Source organism: Anopheles stephensi, chromosome 2, assembly GCF_013141755.1.
Source record: "Anopheles stephensi strain Indian chromosome 2, UCI_ANSTEP_V1.0, whole genome shotgun sequence".
NCBI classification, from domain to species: domain Eukaryota; kingdom Metazoa; phylum Arthropoda; class Insecta; order Diptera; family Culicidae; genus Anopheles; species Anopheles stephensi.
Window position 1 is genome coordinate 56,409,225 of NC_050202.1, and position 15,165 is coordinate 56,424,389.

General features: G+C 44.8%; 1 protein-coding gene across 1 annotated transcript; it reads left to right on the top strand.

The window, feature by feature from the left end:
* The first annotated feature begins 4,885 nt into the window (after nt 1–4,885).
* LOC118502940 lies at nt 4,886–6,663 on the top strand. Its single transcript, XM_036035691.1, has one exon. The coding sequence runs from the start codon at nt 5,077–5,079 to the stop codon at nt 5,962–5,964; it is 888 nt and encodes a 295-aa protein (XP_035891584.1). The 5' UTR covers nt 4,886–5,076; the 3' UTR covers nt 5,965–6,663.
* Nucleotides 6,664–15,165: the final 8,502 nt, after the last annotated feature.

Consider the following 15,165-nt stretch of genomic DNA (forward strand, 5'->3'; position numbering starts at 1 on the left):
TTTGCAACACCATGCAAGGACCACTAGGCAAGGCAAATATAGTCGGCGAAAGAGCTACAGCGCCAGCCAACAAAGTTCAAGTTCAATGAGCAATGTCTGCGATCGAGGGCCCGGAAAAACCTCGGGCTCTCCGGTTTTTGCGGTTTCCTGGAATGGAAAGCGGACTGCCACACACACACACACACACAATCGAATTAATAGCCACAGGCGGATGAAGGAGATTCGATGCGCAGATTGCTGGGTCGTGCCAATTTTAGCACTTTATTTTGTTTTACAACTATTCGCCAGAATCACGCCTTTTAACTGTATCGAATCGATTGTGAACCTGAGCTAATGTGTGTCCCGAAATACGAACCTCCAAAGGGGCACGTTCCAGCCAGAACCTTCACACTGGAAACAATGAAACGAAAAAATCACACCGACGTGAAAGAAGAACCTCGCGCAACAAAAAAGGCAAATCCCCGGTAGCAATTTAACTACGAGTCCAGATTGGCACGGTTTCGTTTTGGTCCATGTTTTTCACCCTTCCCTCCGGACTGTGGGGCGTTTCCGTTCCATCTATTCGGTGGCCCTTTCCGACAGGAGGGAGAGAGGAAGGAAGGGTGGCGAAGCAGCGGGAAGCACCCGAGACGCATCTCATTGTTACGAGATGCCCCAGCAACCCATCATTATCCACTTGGCCCGCATATTGGACGAGCGTTGCGGCCAGTTTTTAGGTCAAGAGATCCAAACGGTCAGATTTCGTCAGCGGTCCCTCAAAGTACGTGCCATTCGAACCCGGCCGAAAGGGACTCCCTACCCTACCCCCCACTATCATCGGCCAAGAACCCAACTGCCAAGGGAATGTGTTGTTGAACGACGGTGAAAGACGGCGTTCAATGGCATATCTTCAAAATCATTAGAAAGGCACACTGTATTTAGTGGTCGTGTTAGACTTTTTTTGCCCACCACGTCTGTCCATTTCTCCACCTTGATTGGTCGATTTAGTTTTTGTTATCCACTTTACCTGAAAGGTTTCGTACGAATTGAAGCTCGGCTTTTATTAAATTCATCTGGAGCTCTTGCTGACGTCTCACGGGGAGATCCTTCTTATCACTTCAAATCGAGAAACACCCCAATTTTTTAGGGTCCTGTAACCCAGGCACAGCTCAGGTACCAATTCGACTCAGCGTGACTTCAAAAACCCACCGGGACGCGCGCTCAGCATGCTTGCCCTAGCCTAATCCCCGGCGCACACACCGAATCCGTAGCTCGCGTCGCCCTAATGAAGTGATGACACAGTAAAATGCGGAAAATTACGCACCCAACACGGTAGTTAAAAACAACTTTCTCTTTCCCGGGAGAAATGCACCCAATCACACCGAACCAATCGGACTCGGACGAACCGAGAAAACCTCGTAAACAGTGTGCGTTAATTCGGTTTTCTAATGTAAGTAAAGCAGCAGTGGCCGAGCTGCTGATCGATAAACCGTTCCCGCCCAGCTGGCCGATGGGAGGGAATCAGGCCGAGGGTCAAGGACCTTGCCGGGGCAGCTGAAAGTCTCGTGGAAGTGTGGTAGGAAAACTTTTGTACCTTAACCTTCCAAAACTGCAGCCAGCGGTGTGAAAACTTACTGTACATGTGCATGTGAAGCATGCAGCAGGTCAGAATCAGAAACTGCTCCTCCGTAACTTTGATCAATGAGGGCCTCGTTTTGATGTAACGCAGGTAATTTATCACTCCCCCGGCACTAGCACGTCATCGTGTGCGGCAAAAACTTTCCGCTGGAGCAATTTTTCTTCCACTCCTGGCAGAATGCTTCTAACAACACGCCTGTATACTTTCAGTGCAGTAAAATTTTTTGGTGGAGAAAAAATGGTAAAATTAACCACCAAGAAAACAAAACAAATCCCACCATCTTGTGCTTGCGATTTTGGTGCGATGTTTTAAGTTCCCGGTACAAGCCGTGGACGGTGGGAGCAATAAAGCTTGCTTCAAAAGCTACGCCCTGCTGCCTAATCACCATAACAAAGCCTTAGCTTAGCGTGTCCTGTCTTCCACGACGAGCACTGTAATTAGAATTTTCCTGTTATCCTTCCTGTAAGCAATTCATCGAATCCTGTAGCACAATAAAGCAGTCAAAAAAAACCACGGCCAGCAAAAAAAACCTAACACACAAACATGAAAAGGAGAGTAATTTATTTATGATCATATTTTAACGCTTCCCCTTTGTTGGACGAACATGAAGTACTGGGGGCGAAAGAAAAACAACGTCATCGGTATGATGGACCGTGGCGTATTGTTCTACTCGCCTGTGGGTGCAAGCAGCGTGGATAATCCTGCGTCTTAGAATAAGGGCTTGAGTGGGTATTAACTAATCCTACACTGGGCCAGTACATAGTGGTTCGTCCAGGATTAATGGCACGTGAAACACGACGTAACTGACATTTGCATGAAGCATGGCCAAAGTGTTTTTTTCATTTTTGCTCGTTTAGAATGCTTGTACCTTGGCATACATTTTTAAATCAGTCACTTTTTAATTGGAGCTAAACAATTTATGACCATTTCTTCGTATCCATTTATCATGCTCAGAATGATGCACCCGACCCGACACACAGCTTGCTGTTACAAATGATGTGCTCGAGTGTGCTTTTAACCGACACGTGCCGGACAATTTGTTGTAATCAAATAAGTGCTCTAATTTCTGTACACTGGGAAGGTTTGTTTTTTGTTGTTGTTGCTGTTGGTTTGTTTTTATTTTGCTTTACATAAAATCCCATGTCGCGGCGGGTACAATCTCATCGTCCGGAGATTCTTGTCGCACCGCTGTATGGTGATTAGATTGCGCCGATGCACTTTCGGAAGCTGGTGGGAAATTAAACTAGAGTTTAATAGTTTTTTACTAAATTAAAAATAGTTTTGTTTTCTTTATTTCATAAAATTTAGAAGAAAAAAAAGATTTAGTTGAACCTAAGAAAAAAAAATGTAATTATTTAAATACCAATAATAAATAAACTAATTTATCCAAATTCACTTAAAGACGCATTTTGAAATATTTTTTTTATTTTCTAATTGAGTAAGCAAAACCTGACAAGACACGGAGAAATTGAAAATATCTTAATTTATGTAAATTAACCTCTTAAATTACTTCACTGAGCAATACGGCCAGGCCGTTCTTTATGAATAAAAAAAAAAAAAAAAATTACTTCACTGGCTTGTAGGACATCTTTCCATTTTAGAGCAAAATCAGAGTCCCCCAGGATCTTTGCCAATGAAGTGCCAATCAAATTCTTTTAATTTAAAATTCTGAATTCTTTCTGTTGAAATATTTAAAACTTCAAACATGCTTAATTGCCATCATTTATCATCGGATAATATTATATCTCTAGATTAAAGGAATTGAATCTGATTGCGTGAAATGAACTACATGTATGAAGAATTACAAAATCTGGGAGCCACTAACGAATTAATGAATTAATTCAAGTGTAACTATACGCTCTACCTGAAAATTTTACAATAACCAAAATACTAATAAAAAGGCTTTTTTTTATTAACTTATTGTAAAAAATCCTTAAATGTTATTTTAAGACTCAGCAGAACTTCTGCCACGACCGATAGTTTTATCCTGGCACATGTTCTAAAACACTCACTGTGCAGCGCAATCACAGCCTCGGATGCTAGTCCCGTGCATTTTCCATCCATTCCATCCTTTCTTATAGCACCGCCCGGAAGTGAACATACGTGCAAACATCGCTAATTAAAGGATGTCCCCGAGCTGAGGACACACAGCAGCAATCCGAAATGATTCACAGAACACATAAAAAACCCTCCCAACTCACCCGGACATACCGGAACGGTCAATCGTCCAATGCAAAACAAAAAACCAAATCAACAATATCAAGTTTAAGCTGAAAGCAAAACAGCTCGTGCCCGTGCCGCTCTCGACAATCGGTAGCGACGAAACGAAGAAAAAAAACGAAAAATGAGTACGAACTCCTATGCAGCAAACGAAACATTAGAAACACTCGACACTGACATGAGTGGATCGCGCCCGAGATCCTAGGAGGGCAGTGCAGGCGGGGTTGCTCAGCTTCGGTTTAGTTTGTGTGCTGAGATTAAATATGCTTGTGGTGAAAAACAGACCCACCTTGGGGTGGACGAGGTGGAAGAGGAAAAGCGCCATGGAACCACCGAGATAAAGATAGATGACCGTGGCGATGCACGGGCAAGAGCAGCACGGCAGCTGATTTGCCTGAGGTGAGTGCGAGCACCAGAAACAACATCGGCAGATGCAGATGAATGAAAGTTCCTCCGGGTTCGTGGTGGGAATGCTGGGAAAATTGATGCTTTCCTCCCCACTACACTGCCGGATCGTGGTTTGATTGTGGATCCGGGGTGCCCCCGGGATGCCCGGAGTAAGGGGAAAAGCGTGCGGGGTAGTATGTGGAACGCGTGCACCCTTCTTTTGATGCGTTGGTGCGGGAAGGCTCATGGTGAAGATCGAAGAGACGGAGCTGGCCAGTAGTTGCTCCAAGCTGAACTGTAATCGAGTGAACGTGCAACCTCCGAGTGTGCTGAAGCGAGAGAACAGCACGCTGTATGTGAACGGGCCCAGCGAGCCAAGCGAGTCCGCGGAGTCCACGGAGAAAGGACGGAGAAAGAACGAAAGAAATGGGCGAAAGCGACGAACCAGACGGAGCTTCGCGAAGGAATGGAACAAAAAAGCAGACGTGGAGCGACCCCACAAAAGCTCGTAATATTCGGTTTCCTTCGGTGGAGGTTCCCGCCAGGGCGGGGCGGATCGGTCGGGTGCGGCTAGGCCGGGCTAGGCAAACAGGTATCACATGCGTACGTACGTTTATATAAATTGAGCGTGCAGCGTTCCGGAGAGCAACAGATCCGCCATACCCGCATCACGGTCGAGATCGTCGATTCCTCAGATTTTCCTTCCTTCATTGTTTTGTTTGTTTGTGGTGGACAGTAATAGTCCGCGTTGTGGTGTGCCTGCCGTGCCTGACCCGTGTGTCTCGGTGAAGTGTTTGTTATCCTTTTTTGCTTCCGTGTGCTTCCCGTGTGTGATATCCCCAGGCAGCAAGATGGCCTTCGCCTACAAGGTAGCCGGTGTGCTGTGCGTAGTCCTAGCCGTGACCGTGGCCCTGCCGGCCGAAGAGTCGGGCCGCTCGTCCCGGAACGCGATCGGTGGCGGCGAGAGCGACCTGGTCGGCAGCATCTACAAGGAGTGCCTGTCGTCCGACTCGGTGTCCTGCGTCAAGTACAAGCTGTTCAGCTTCATCGACCGTGTCGTGGCCAAGCGTAGCGTGTTCGCCCTTACCGACGGTGTCACCGTAGTCAAGACCCCAGGTGTTCCAGAAACCGAGGGTGCTCCGCGTGCGTTGACCGGTGATGAATCGCTCGAGTCGCTGCTGCTGTCCCGCGTCCAGTCTTTCCTGGCTAGCCACACCATCAAGGTCGATCTGAAGGGTGCCGACATTGTGAATGCCGTGACCTCGACCGGCCGTGCGCTGGAGGACGTTTCCGAGAACCTGCTCGCCGCCGATTCGGACGATGAGTCGGAAGGTCCGGCCGGTGGTGAGGCTCGTGGCAAGAAGAAGAAGGCCGCCAAAATTCTGGGCCCGCTGCTGTTGGCTGTCGCGCTGAAGGCCGCCGCCCTGCTGCCGCTGCTGCTCGGAGCGATCGCCCTGATCGCCGGCAAGGCTCTGCTCATCGGCAAGATCGCCCTCGTCCTGTCCGCCATCATCGGACTGAAGAAGCTGCTGTCGCAGGAGAAGCACGTGACGTACGAGGTCGTCGCTCACCCGCACCACTCCACCAGCCACACGTCCAGCCATGGGGATGCCTACTCGCTCGGTGGATCGTACGGTGGTGGCGATGTCGGTGGATACAGTGCCAGCTCCGGCCACGGTGGCTGGGGACGCTCGATCCAGGACGCGCAGGACGTTGCGTACAGCGGCCAGAAGCCTTAAGATGCCACCAAGAGATGCTCCAAAACCACACCAAACCACACCACACCACCATCACCACCATTCATGAACATTATTTATTTAATTTATTTAGCGTCGAAGCGTCAAGGTGTTAATGTTTGCGTCCGACTGTTAGGAAGGTCAAGGTTGCGTTAGGGCCGCGAGGACTGCGCCTCGCCGTGGGGCTATTTAGGGGTCGAACGGGATGGGGCTCGCCATCGAACCAAAGCCAGCGGCAAACGTGGTTGGTTGTGTCAACCAACCCTTTTCCCGCCCGTGTGGCTCTCTGTCTCACTCACTTCCTGCTAGCTCACAACAACCCGTGTGGACTATTAGACTATTTCAATCTATAACTATTATCTCGCTCTTTATCTTTATCTCCCCTGACTCTTGCTACCCTCTCCACACACACACACACGGTTTTTCTTTTGTACTATATTGTTTCCTTAGCTCCAATCTTAAATCTACTACCAAGCCTCAGACTCAGACTTTTGTAGTCGTGGCTGACCAATGTTCTTGCATTTCGTAGGCTCGCCTAGCCAAACAACACTTACTCGCATCCTTCCCTATACTCGGGAACCCTTCTCTCCCGCCCCCTTTGCGGAACCGTTCGATGGGCTTCCCGATCCCGAGCCATCCAGATCACCACAACAAAACCAAGCGAAAGGACGAAGAAATAAAAGCTCAAATTATTTCCAAAAACCGCTGTACTGCTGTGTACCCTCCGTATGAATGTCGTGAGAAAATCAAGCCCTACTGTTAATGCTATTCAATTTGCACATACGAACGCACTGTCACAGCGCTCCACTACCTCCAGGCGGGTGAAACCTTCACCCAATCACCCTTCCATTGTTTACTGCCCGCAGGTTCCCGTTGCTTTTTGCTACGGTTCTACGGGTTGAAATTGCAGCTTCCCGGGTCGCACGGTTACATGATTACCGGAGGTGGGTCCCCGGTGGCCCTTTCAGAGCGTCGAGCCGGGGCCAAATTCGCAAACGAGACTTCTACCGGTGGAAAGTAGAGCACCCGTGGAGTGGAAAATTGTGCACCCTCGGATGGAGCACTTACGATGGCCGCGTTTTCCCGGGGCCCTATGGCAAGCTGATACCGGGAACAATTTACATTGGAACATTCCTAGTTTGCCTTCTTCCAGGCAAACTGGCTATTTGTGGGAGGCAGACTGAAACTAACGTTACGTACGAAGCTGTCGGTTGGGTTGCATCGCTTTTCCCAAATATATTCATTGCGTGCTGCCAACATATTAGACTACAAGGCCCGTCGTCGACACGTCCCGCGGGTGTGTTGAAGCTCGATGAAACGCTGCGCCATGGATCATATGCTTTTTAGTTGGAATTCTTATTTTAACAGGAATATTTGGTCTACTGACATGACATTTTACGTAATAAATAAAGAGAATTTAGCCAGGGGCATATTAATTTATTTATTATGTTTGTGAAGTGTGTCGAACAGACGATTTATTAAAAGTTGATCATAACTTAATGAAAGCTACAATCAACCTTTGCTCAATTATTTCTCGGAAGATTTAAAAAAAAATGAACCTCAAGCAAAATCGTTTCATATAAAACTTCCAAAAATTGCATTCGAATGAGAAATTGTTTAGTAAAATATTAAATTCCTTCACCAAAACGTATTAATATTTCCCATAGTATAAACTGTTAAGAATGTCATGAGGCGTAGAGGAGCACAGTGAGCTTTTTGTTGAATCAGACCTGAGGAAGATCGGATACAGCCGCGAATGGAGGAGCGCAGCAATGGACCGTGTTTCCTGGTCTTTTAGACGTGCTCCATAGGAGCAGGCCAAGAAAGAAAAATATCACAATTTCCAATAATTAATTGGCAATAAAAATGACACGCGATTAAATGATAAAATTTCAATGTAGCAAGGAATCTTGAAGGAGTTTGTATGAGTAAAATAAATAAGAAGCTTAAAAAACTAAAATTAATTTTGTCGTCTGACTATTGAAGTAATCGTAAGTTATTTAATGAAACTCCTTTATTGTTATTGAAACTCCTTAAAGTTTTTTAATTTAATGAAAGGGTTGAAATTTACCAGTAGGTTATAAAAATAGCATACGGAAATTTTCTTGCTCTAAAAAAATCAACTAAAAAGCTGACAAAAGTCAAATTAAATAAATTAATAAAGTATTTCAAACCAATTATCTTATACCACTCATGAAATCTGGATATCGATCTTTTATTTTTTGGAATGAAAAATCGCAGCGCTAATCCCACCCCAAAAGTCTACATCAGCGCAATCTAATTAAAAGCAGATTATGCGTTCATTATAAACAAATCGTCCAACAACTGTCGTTTAAACAAACAGTTTTCCAACGGACGAAAACCAACACGAACTCAGAATAGTCCGCCAGTCCAAGTTAAAATGTTTCGAAACATAATCGACCGAACATTGCATAAGCAGTGGGGGGTGATGAAGTTTATCTGCAGACATTTCGGGGGGCGAAAAACAACGCACACAACACGAGCCGGAAAAGCAGTCCGTTGCCTAGTGTTCAGTATCCATAGATTTAGCCGATGATTCGATGGAGAAGAGCAAGGAAAAAAGCACCATAATGATCGCTTCTAAAGTCTTAAAGCTCCCCCGGTGTGGATGCAACAGAATCGCCGCTCGGTCCATTATGGCACGGGACACGGGGGAAAACTTTTGCACCAGTCCAATGAACAGTCAGTCCGGCTGGTTTGGTTGGTGCGCTTTCACATTTCCCACGGCGCAGTAAAGCTACAGCCAGAGCCGCGAGCTCGACCCAAGAAGAGCTTACGGTGGAAGTTGTTTTGCTCTCGCTTTGCTTTCATGATTGCATAAATGTGGGCGATTTTTCTTCGCGCGGTCTTTCGTTTCCTGTTGGGCTAGCTTCGTGGTGAATGATGCTGATGCTTCGTTTAAACGGTTGCCTTGGGAGTATGCGTTAGCTTATCATTTGTCTTAAGTATTCAGTGAATATTTAGGATAATAATATGTTTTGATGAATGTTTTCTCTGCTATCGAAAAGTTACACTTTGTTAAATGTTTTGTTTATTTATTTTATTTATTATTACGGCTTGACTTATTTTACTTACTTAACTTACTTATTTACTTACTTACTTATATTTTTGAATAATATATATATAATAATAATTCCGAAATATTTTAAACATCAGAAACATACCATATTTAAAACACATGTACATCCAGTTACTTGCTGACTTACTTTACTAGATTATTGCTTACCGCATTCTATGCTTCCCTTAGACGCTCCGAAACTTTTAACACTTCTCTTTCTTTAACACAGAAAGTCTGCCAGGACAAACTATTTTAATTCTTGAAGTGGATGAAATAAAATGTAAGCCTTCACACGAGGCCAAACCGTGCCCGAGAAAAGGTTCTTTGAAGAACGAAGCGATTTTTTGTCTTTCTTGCTTCAAATCATTTGTAAAAGTTGGTAAGTTCTTGCATCCTTAAATACCAGTTTTCGTACCTTTCCGTACTTACGCTTTTTTTTCCTAAATATCACATTCCTTCATTTGAATGAGTTTTTTTATGTTTAATGTTTTCTTTTCCCTCTCCCTCTCTCTTCCGCTTTTCCGTCTCATAACGAGCGTTTGATAGCACTGGACGGGTTTTTATCGGTGCTGATTCAGCTCACGCCAGCAAAGGCAGAAGCGGCAGTAGAAGGAAATCTACAGCTTGTACTTCATTCCTTCGAAAAGTGAAACGTGCTAAAAACGAAACCCGATCATCTAGACAGTGGGCTGAATAGCTTGACCATTTCCTTCCTTGCTATAAGAAGTTTTTTTCCTCTTGCGCCAGGTCGAAAGATGCTGCTCGAAACGATTGCCCGCGCAAGGGAAACCTCATGGGATGGGACGAAAGAGGGAAAAGCGAAAAAGTGGTGAGTACCGTCCGAAACCCGATCAATGTTTGTAAACATTCCAGTTTTTCCGGCCCCCATGTCGGGCACTGGGAAGAAGGCCGGACTGATACGTGGACTACGTGGACCCGTTTTACGTTGTCACTGCAATTCGGAGCCCTATCGAGCCTTCAACTATCGGGTGCCGTCCATTCGTACGTACCGCCGGCTGATTCCGTCGTGGGTGAACGGGTGCCTCCAGAGGCAGGAAAATGTAATTGATGCGTTTTACTTCCCCCGAAACAGGTTCTGCGCGATTCCGTTACCGCACGTGATGCGAGGATATTGGTTGGGGTCAGTATTTTAGGCCACAGTTTCGGAGGCTTGTCTTGCGGCGAGCGAAAGATTTGTTTTTTTTTGTCAATACTTTGTAACCGTTTTTCATAAAAAATTAAGACTTTTTTTTACATCATATTTGAACTTTTTTGCAATTTATTTTACTTATATTGCATATTTTAATACAACAAAGGGAAAATATTTATTAGTTCAAGGTGCTAAATACTTGATTCAAATTTTCTTCTATCTCTCTCTCTGTCTTTCTATCTCTCTCTGTCTTTCTCTCTCTCTCGTCTGAGTCTCTTTCTCTCTCTTCTTGGTCCAAAGGCCTCTTAGGTCATGCCTGCCATTTCTGGCTTAGTAATCTTAACGATACCACGTAGTTGGATAGTCAGTCCCCAATACGGGTTAACGGTCCGGATGGTATATCGGGGTTCAATGGAATTGCCGTTAGAAGACTTTGAATTGTTTTTGTATTTGTATCTGTAAAATGTTTCCGAAAAGCTTCATAAGCTTATTCGCCCTCTTTTTTATGTGAATTCTTTTTCGATTCTTCTAATAGGCATCCATTGGCTTGGATTGTTTAACTATGCCCACGTTATTTCTCAATTAACAAACCCCTTCATTAACTGAATTAAGTTGCTTGTTCTATCCCATTTTACATTTAGTGAATTGTGCTTTTTTTACATTTAGTCTACCAGTATCCTCCGAAACGGGTAGGGAATTGAAAGTAGGGGTGCCGGTCTTCACACGACAGTCGAACCTCCAGTCTACCTTACGTTGAATTGACTATCCAGCATAATCACCAAAAAGCCAGAAATGGCATGCCGAAACCTTTCGAATTGCCCAAAGAAGAAGAAGTATCCCCCTAATACAAGCTTGTATGATGCATGGGACAGTGCCTCGTTTTTCGATTTTTATCTTTTCCTACGATTCCGATAGTTTCTGCTACTATTTCTAATTACATTAAATGGAATCGATCTAATTTATTTTAAGTGTTTAACAAGTATATCTATTCAAAAAAAATAGAATTAATTTAAAAAATAAACTATCCAACCAAATACGATTGAGATGTTATACAGAAACAATAAAATCCTCGAAGAGCCAATTATAACTAAACCTGCAGTGGTAGCACACTTTCGATTTAATTTTCATTATGTCATAAAGCCATCGTGCCTGTCAATCTAACTTCAGCGCAACCACTTCCAACACTAGCAACATTAATATCATATAACCACAGCTCCCGACATTTGCTCTTTCCTTTTGCTTCATCCCTCACAGCATCATGACGCTCGCCTGTACACCACCATGTAGCACACTATCACTCCCGGGAACACCACCATCAATGCCGTTGATCTGAGGCATCCCTCGTAGAACAGGTCTCCTTGTTTACACGATACGATATTATGCAACACAGCGTCACACAGATCCTGCCCATCACTGGCAGGAAATCAATTCCGTCCCAGAGCCGGCTGTATCGATTATCTAAGAACCTGGTACCTGACATCCTTGATGCCCAACTCACCGCACAGAATCTCCCGGACAGCGTCTAAGCTCGTTCGTTCGCTCTAAACCGATCTACACCAGCGTCTAATTACAACTGATTCTGGCGTACAGTGTAGCCGCGACCGACACCACACCGTATGTATTGAGAGCGTTGCCATTTAGCCAAGGAACCGTAGCCTCCTCCGTCTGCACGTCTGCCGGATTGTACTTTTCTTCGTGGAGCATACCTATAATCCGGCCCATTTCCACTACTGCGCCGTTTGCGCGCCGTGTTGGATGCAGTCATGCCTTCCATGTAAGCACGCGCGACTCCAGCGGTGAATCGGGCGAATATTGGGGCATGGAATGTAAATTAAATTAAACAAGGCTTCAGCGCAGAAATCGACTGTTCACTTCATCCAGGCAAGCTAAATCAATCATCGGAAAACTAGCTTCGTACCGGTGAAATTCCATATCACCAGCGTGTATGCTTCGCTTTGATCGACAGCTGATAGAGCAGGAAGGAGTCATGGACAGAGTAGTTGTTTTGAGGAATGCTTCGAATGCTTTTTTAACGGATTTAAGGATGTGTTTTATTGTTTTCTTATATTCATATATCATGATTCAACAAGTCCTTCAATTTTAAGGAATTTTAAGTTGACAGCTAAGTTCAATTTACTGCTGCCTTTGTATCTTATAAAATTTAGAGATGCAGATTTTATTGAATATGAAGGATTAATACATCAAAATTATATACAGTACGCTATAATTTCTATTCCAGGATTCTAAGGCTCATGAATTCACAATCCAATAACGGAAACTTCAACCTCTCTTAATTACGAAAATGTTGCTCTAGTTGTAGCAAAATACGCCAGACGTACATATCATCCGACATAAAGAGAAACGTTTGTGGATTTGTAACTTTTTGCCCTGTTTAACTGTTTCATATCCATTAACATTGCAGCGCGGTTGTTGAAGCACGTTTGCCATTTAGCTCACTGTTTGGCCAGCTTTTTAAACACTTTGTCTTGCAGCATTGTGCCATAATTGAATCACTTTACACTCTCTCCATCTCACCCGAGCGCAGCATACGTGTGCATTTGCTTTCCTTTCCGCTCCCATAAACCGACTGCTTACGCCAGCCGGCAACAAATACAATTCTCAACGAGCATGAAACAACGACCATAAAAAGGGAAGATAAAAATAACAATTAAATTCTCCGAGCTGCAATAAACAACATCTACCGGGCTAACCCTTGATGAGGCCGAGATAGTTTCATTAGTTGTCCCTTGTTTGGATAACGATTTTTATCGTCCTTTAAAGAAGGTTATTAACGAAGTCCTCAACATATTAATCTTCGGTGTAATATTTTCAAAATGGCGAATATCGTTTTTCACTCATTGAGGGACATCCTTTCCTGAAGAGTTAAAGTAGCACAGCGAGCATCTTCGTGCGATCATCGATCCATTCAACCACGCATGATACAAACACACGTTATCGGGCTGCTGTAGAAGTGATGAAATCACCTCCTCCTTACTTACTCTCCCTCTTTGGAACATCTTCGTCTAACCAAACAGTATCGGCCACCCGTCAGGTCGATGCATTGCATGCCTCATCAGAAACAGCTGGTGTGCAGCCAAACGATGAACGAGCCATCGCTTCTCCACACCGCTCGCCCCCAGTCAAGATGTACTCCGCACGCATTCCAATCCATCGTGGCGATGAGAAATTCGCATGTTTGCATCCACTGCACCCAAATGGCACAGGCACTGATTTGTGGCTGTACGCCGTCTAATTAGTTTATAATTTGCGCAGTTTATAGAACAGAACGAGCATCGCAAGGAATTGAAAGTGTGTAAAATCGGGTTTTTCACCACCACCGTGGTCGATCATCGGCCGCCGAGCAGCAGAGCAAATGAGTAGGAAAAATCAGCTGATTCCAACATTGAACTAAGAAGCGTGTGGGCGAATGATGCAGGATATGGGATGCTTTTTCACCGTGCTTAGAAGGAAAAAACAGCCCAGGAGTTGGAAATAAAACCAGCACAAAGCCCGAAGGGCGGCACAGAAAGCTGTACAGAAAATGGAACATGATAACGCTGACGGGAAATTCAACATCACAGGTGCACCGGGCGTGATTGGATCGCACTCCAATTTTCGATGATGAACCTTTTTTGCTCGCCACGCTCGAAACACATGGAAAGCAAACACCCTGCTGATTATGTTGTATGTTTGTTGTGTATGAGTGAGTGTTTTTTTTTTTTGTTCCACTCTCCCGACGGATATTGAACGATGCGTGCAAAAAGTGGGAAGAAACGCCACCGCGTAGACGGAGATGGCCTGGCTGGCAGAAGAACCGATTCAAGAGCGGAAGTGAGCGGTACTCGGTAGTCCACCGGTAAGGACTTTCGTTTTCATGCCATTCTCCATCCGGGGCACTGCATCAAGCCCAAACCACCGCATGCGAGACACGATGCAGGAATATTGATTATCGCCAAAGCACACCAACCTACTCAGCACGAAGTCGTCCAGGGGCTGTATGAACCAATCGGCAAACGGCCGATCGATTAACAGCCTGACCATACTAATCAATCTGACGAACCGGTTCCACCGTTAGTGCGAAATTGCCCTTGATTACGCCAACAAGCGTAGCTCGTTCGTTCTGTTGGAAACATGGCTTATTCTGCTGGAAGGATCTTCCAGCCACTAGGCTGGACACCTTGCACTAGGTTAGCAGGGGCACATTCCTAGACGGTCGAGGCATCGAGGGCAGAACCGTTCTGAAAGATACGGTACGGTTAATTGTCGCTAACGGGACGTTGAAACGTTCGCTTCCTGTGCTTCGGCTGGTTGCTGGCTTGCGTTCTGGAGACCTACTAGGAAGCTTACATGATAAGAGTCGTAAGAGGCTAGCCAGACCATTATGAAATGTTTATCTGTTGACGCGTAGTTTTCGTAATTGCATAATTGAGTTGGCATGGTACCAGAGAGACACTGTGTTGTGGGCCATTTGGAATCCTGGTTGATATACCTGCTGTGAAACAGGCCAGGAAAGATTAAAGCATAGGTCTTACACAAGGGCCCTAGGATCTTTAATTACATTTTTTACTACAATACTGCATAACTTCAAACTGATCTGCAATAGCCCAAAAATCGTATGAAAGCAAGTTCGAAAGAAATATTATGAGACAATGCTTGAAGGACTTTGATAAACCATCAAATGCCTCAAATGTTTTACTCAATCAAATACAAATTGCCATTAATATCCATCAATGAGGTAAACCTTAGTCATACGATCAACTAAGATCACTTAACAGCCCTTTAATTGGTAAAACTAATCGCTAATGAACGGCTCTTAACTCATCAAATCAAGATGTATTGAATGTCCTCCCGAAGGGTCTCACCGAGCGATGACATCGACTCAACCCGAAGAAAAGTGAAAAGGCATGATCGTACCAACAATTAGCACTTTCCATTATGCTAATGCTATCAAAAGCCAACGAGCCGCAAAATAACC

Coding starts and splice junctions, on each gene's coding strand:
- LOC118502940 (XM_036035691.1), top strand. CDS start 5,077: ATGGCCTTCGCCTACAAGGTAGCCGGTGTGCTGTGCGTAGTCCTAGCC.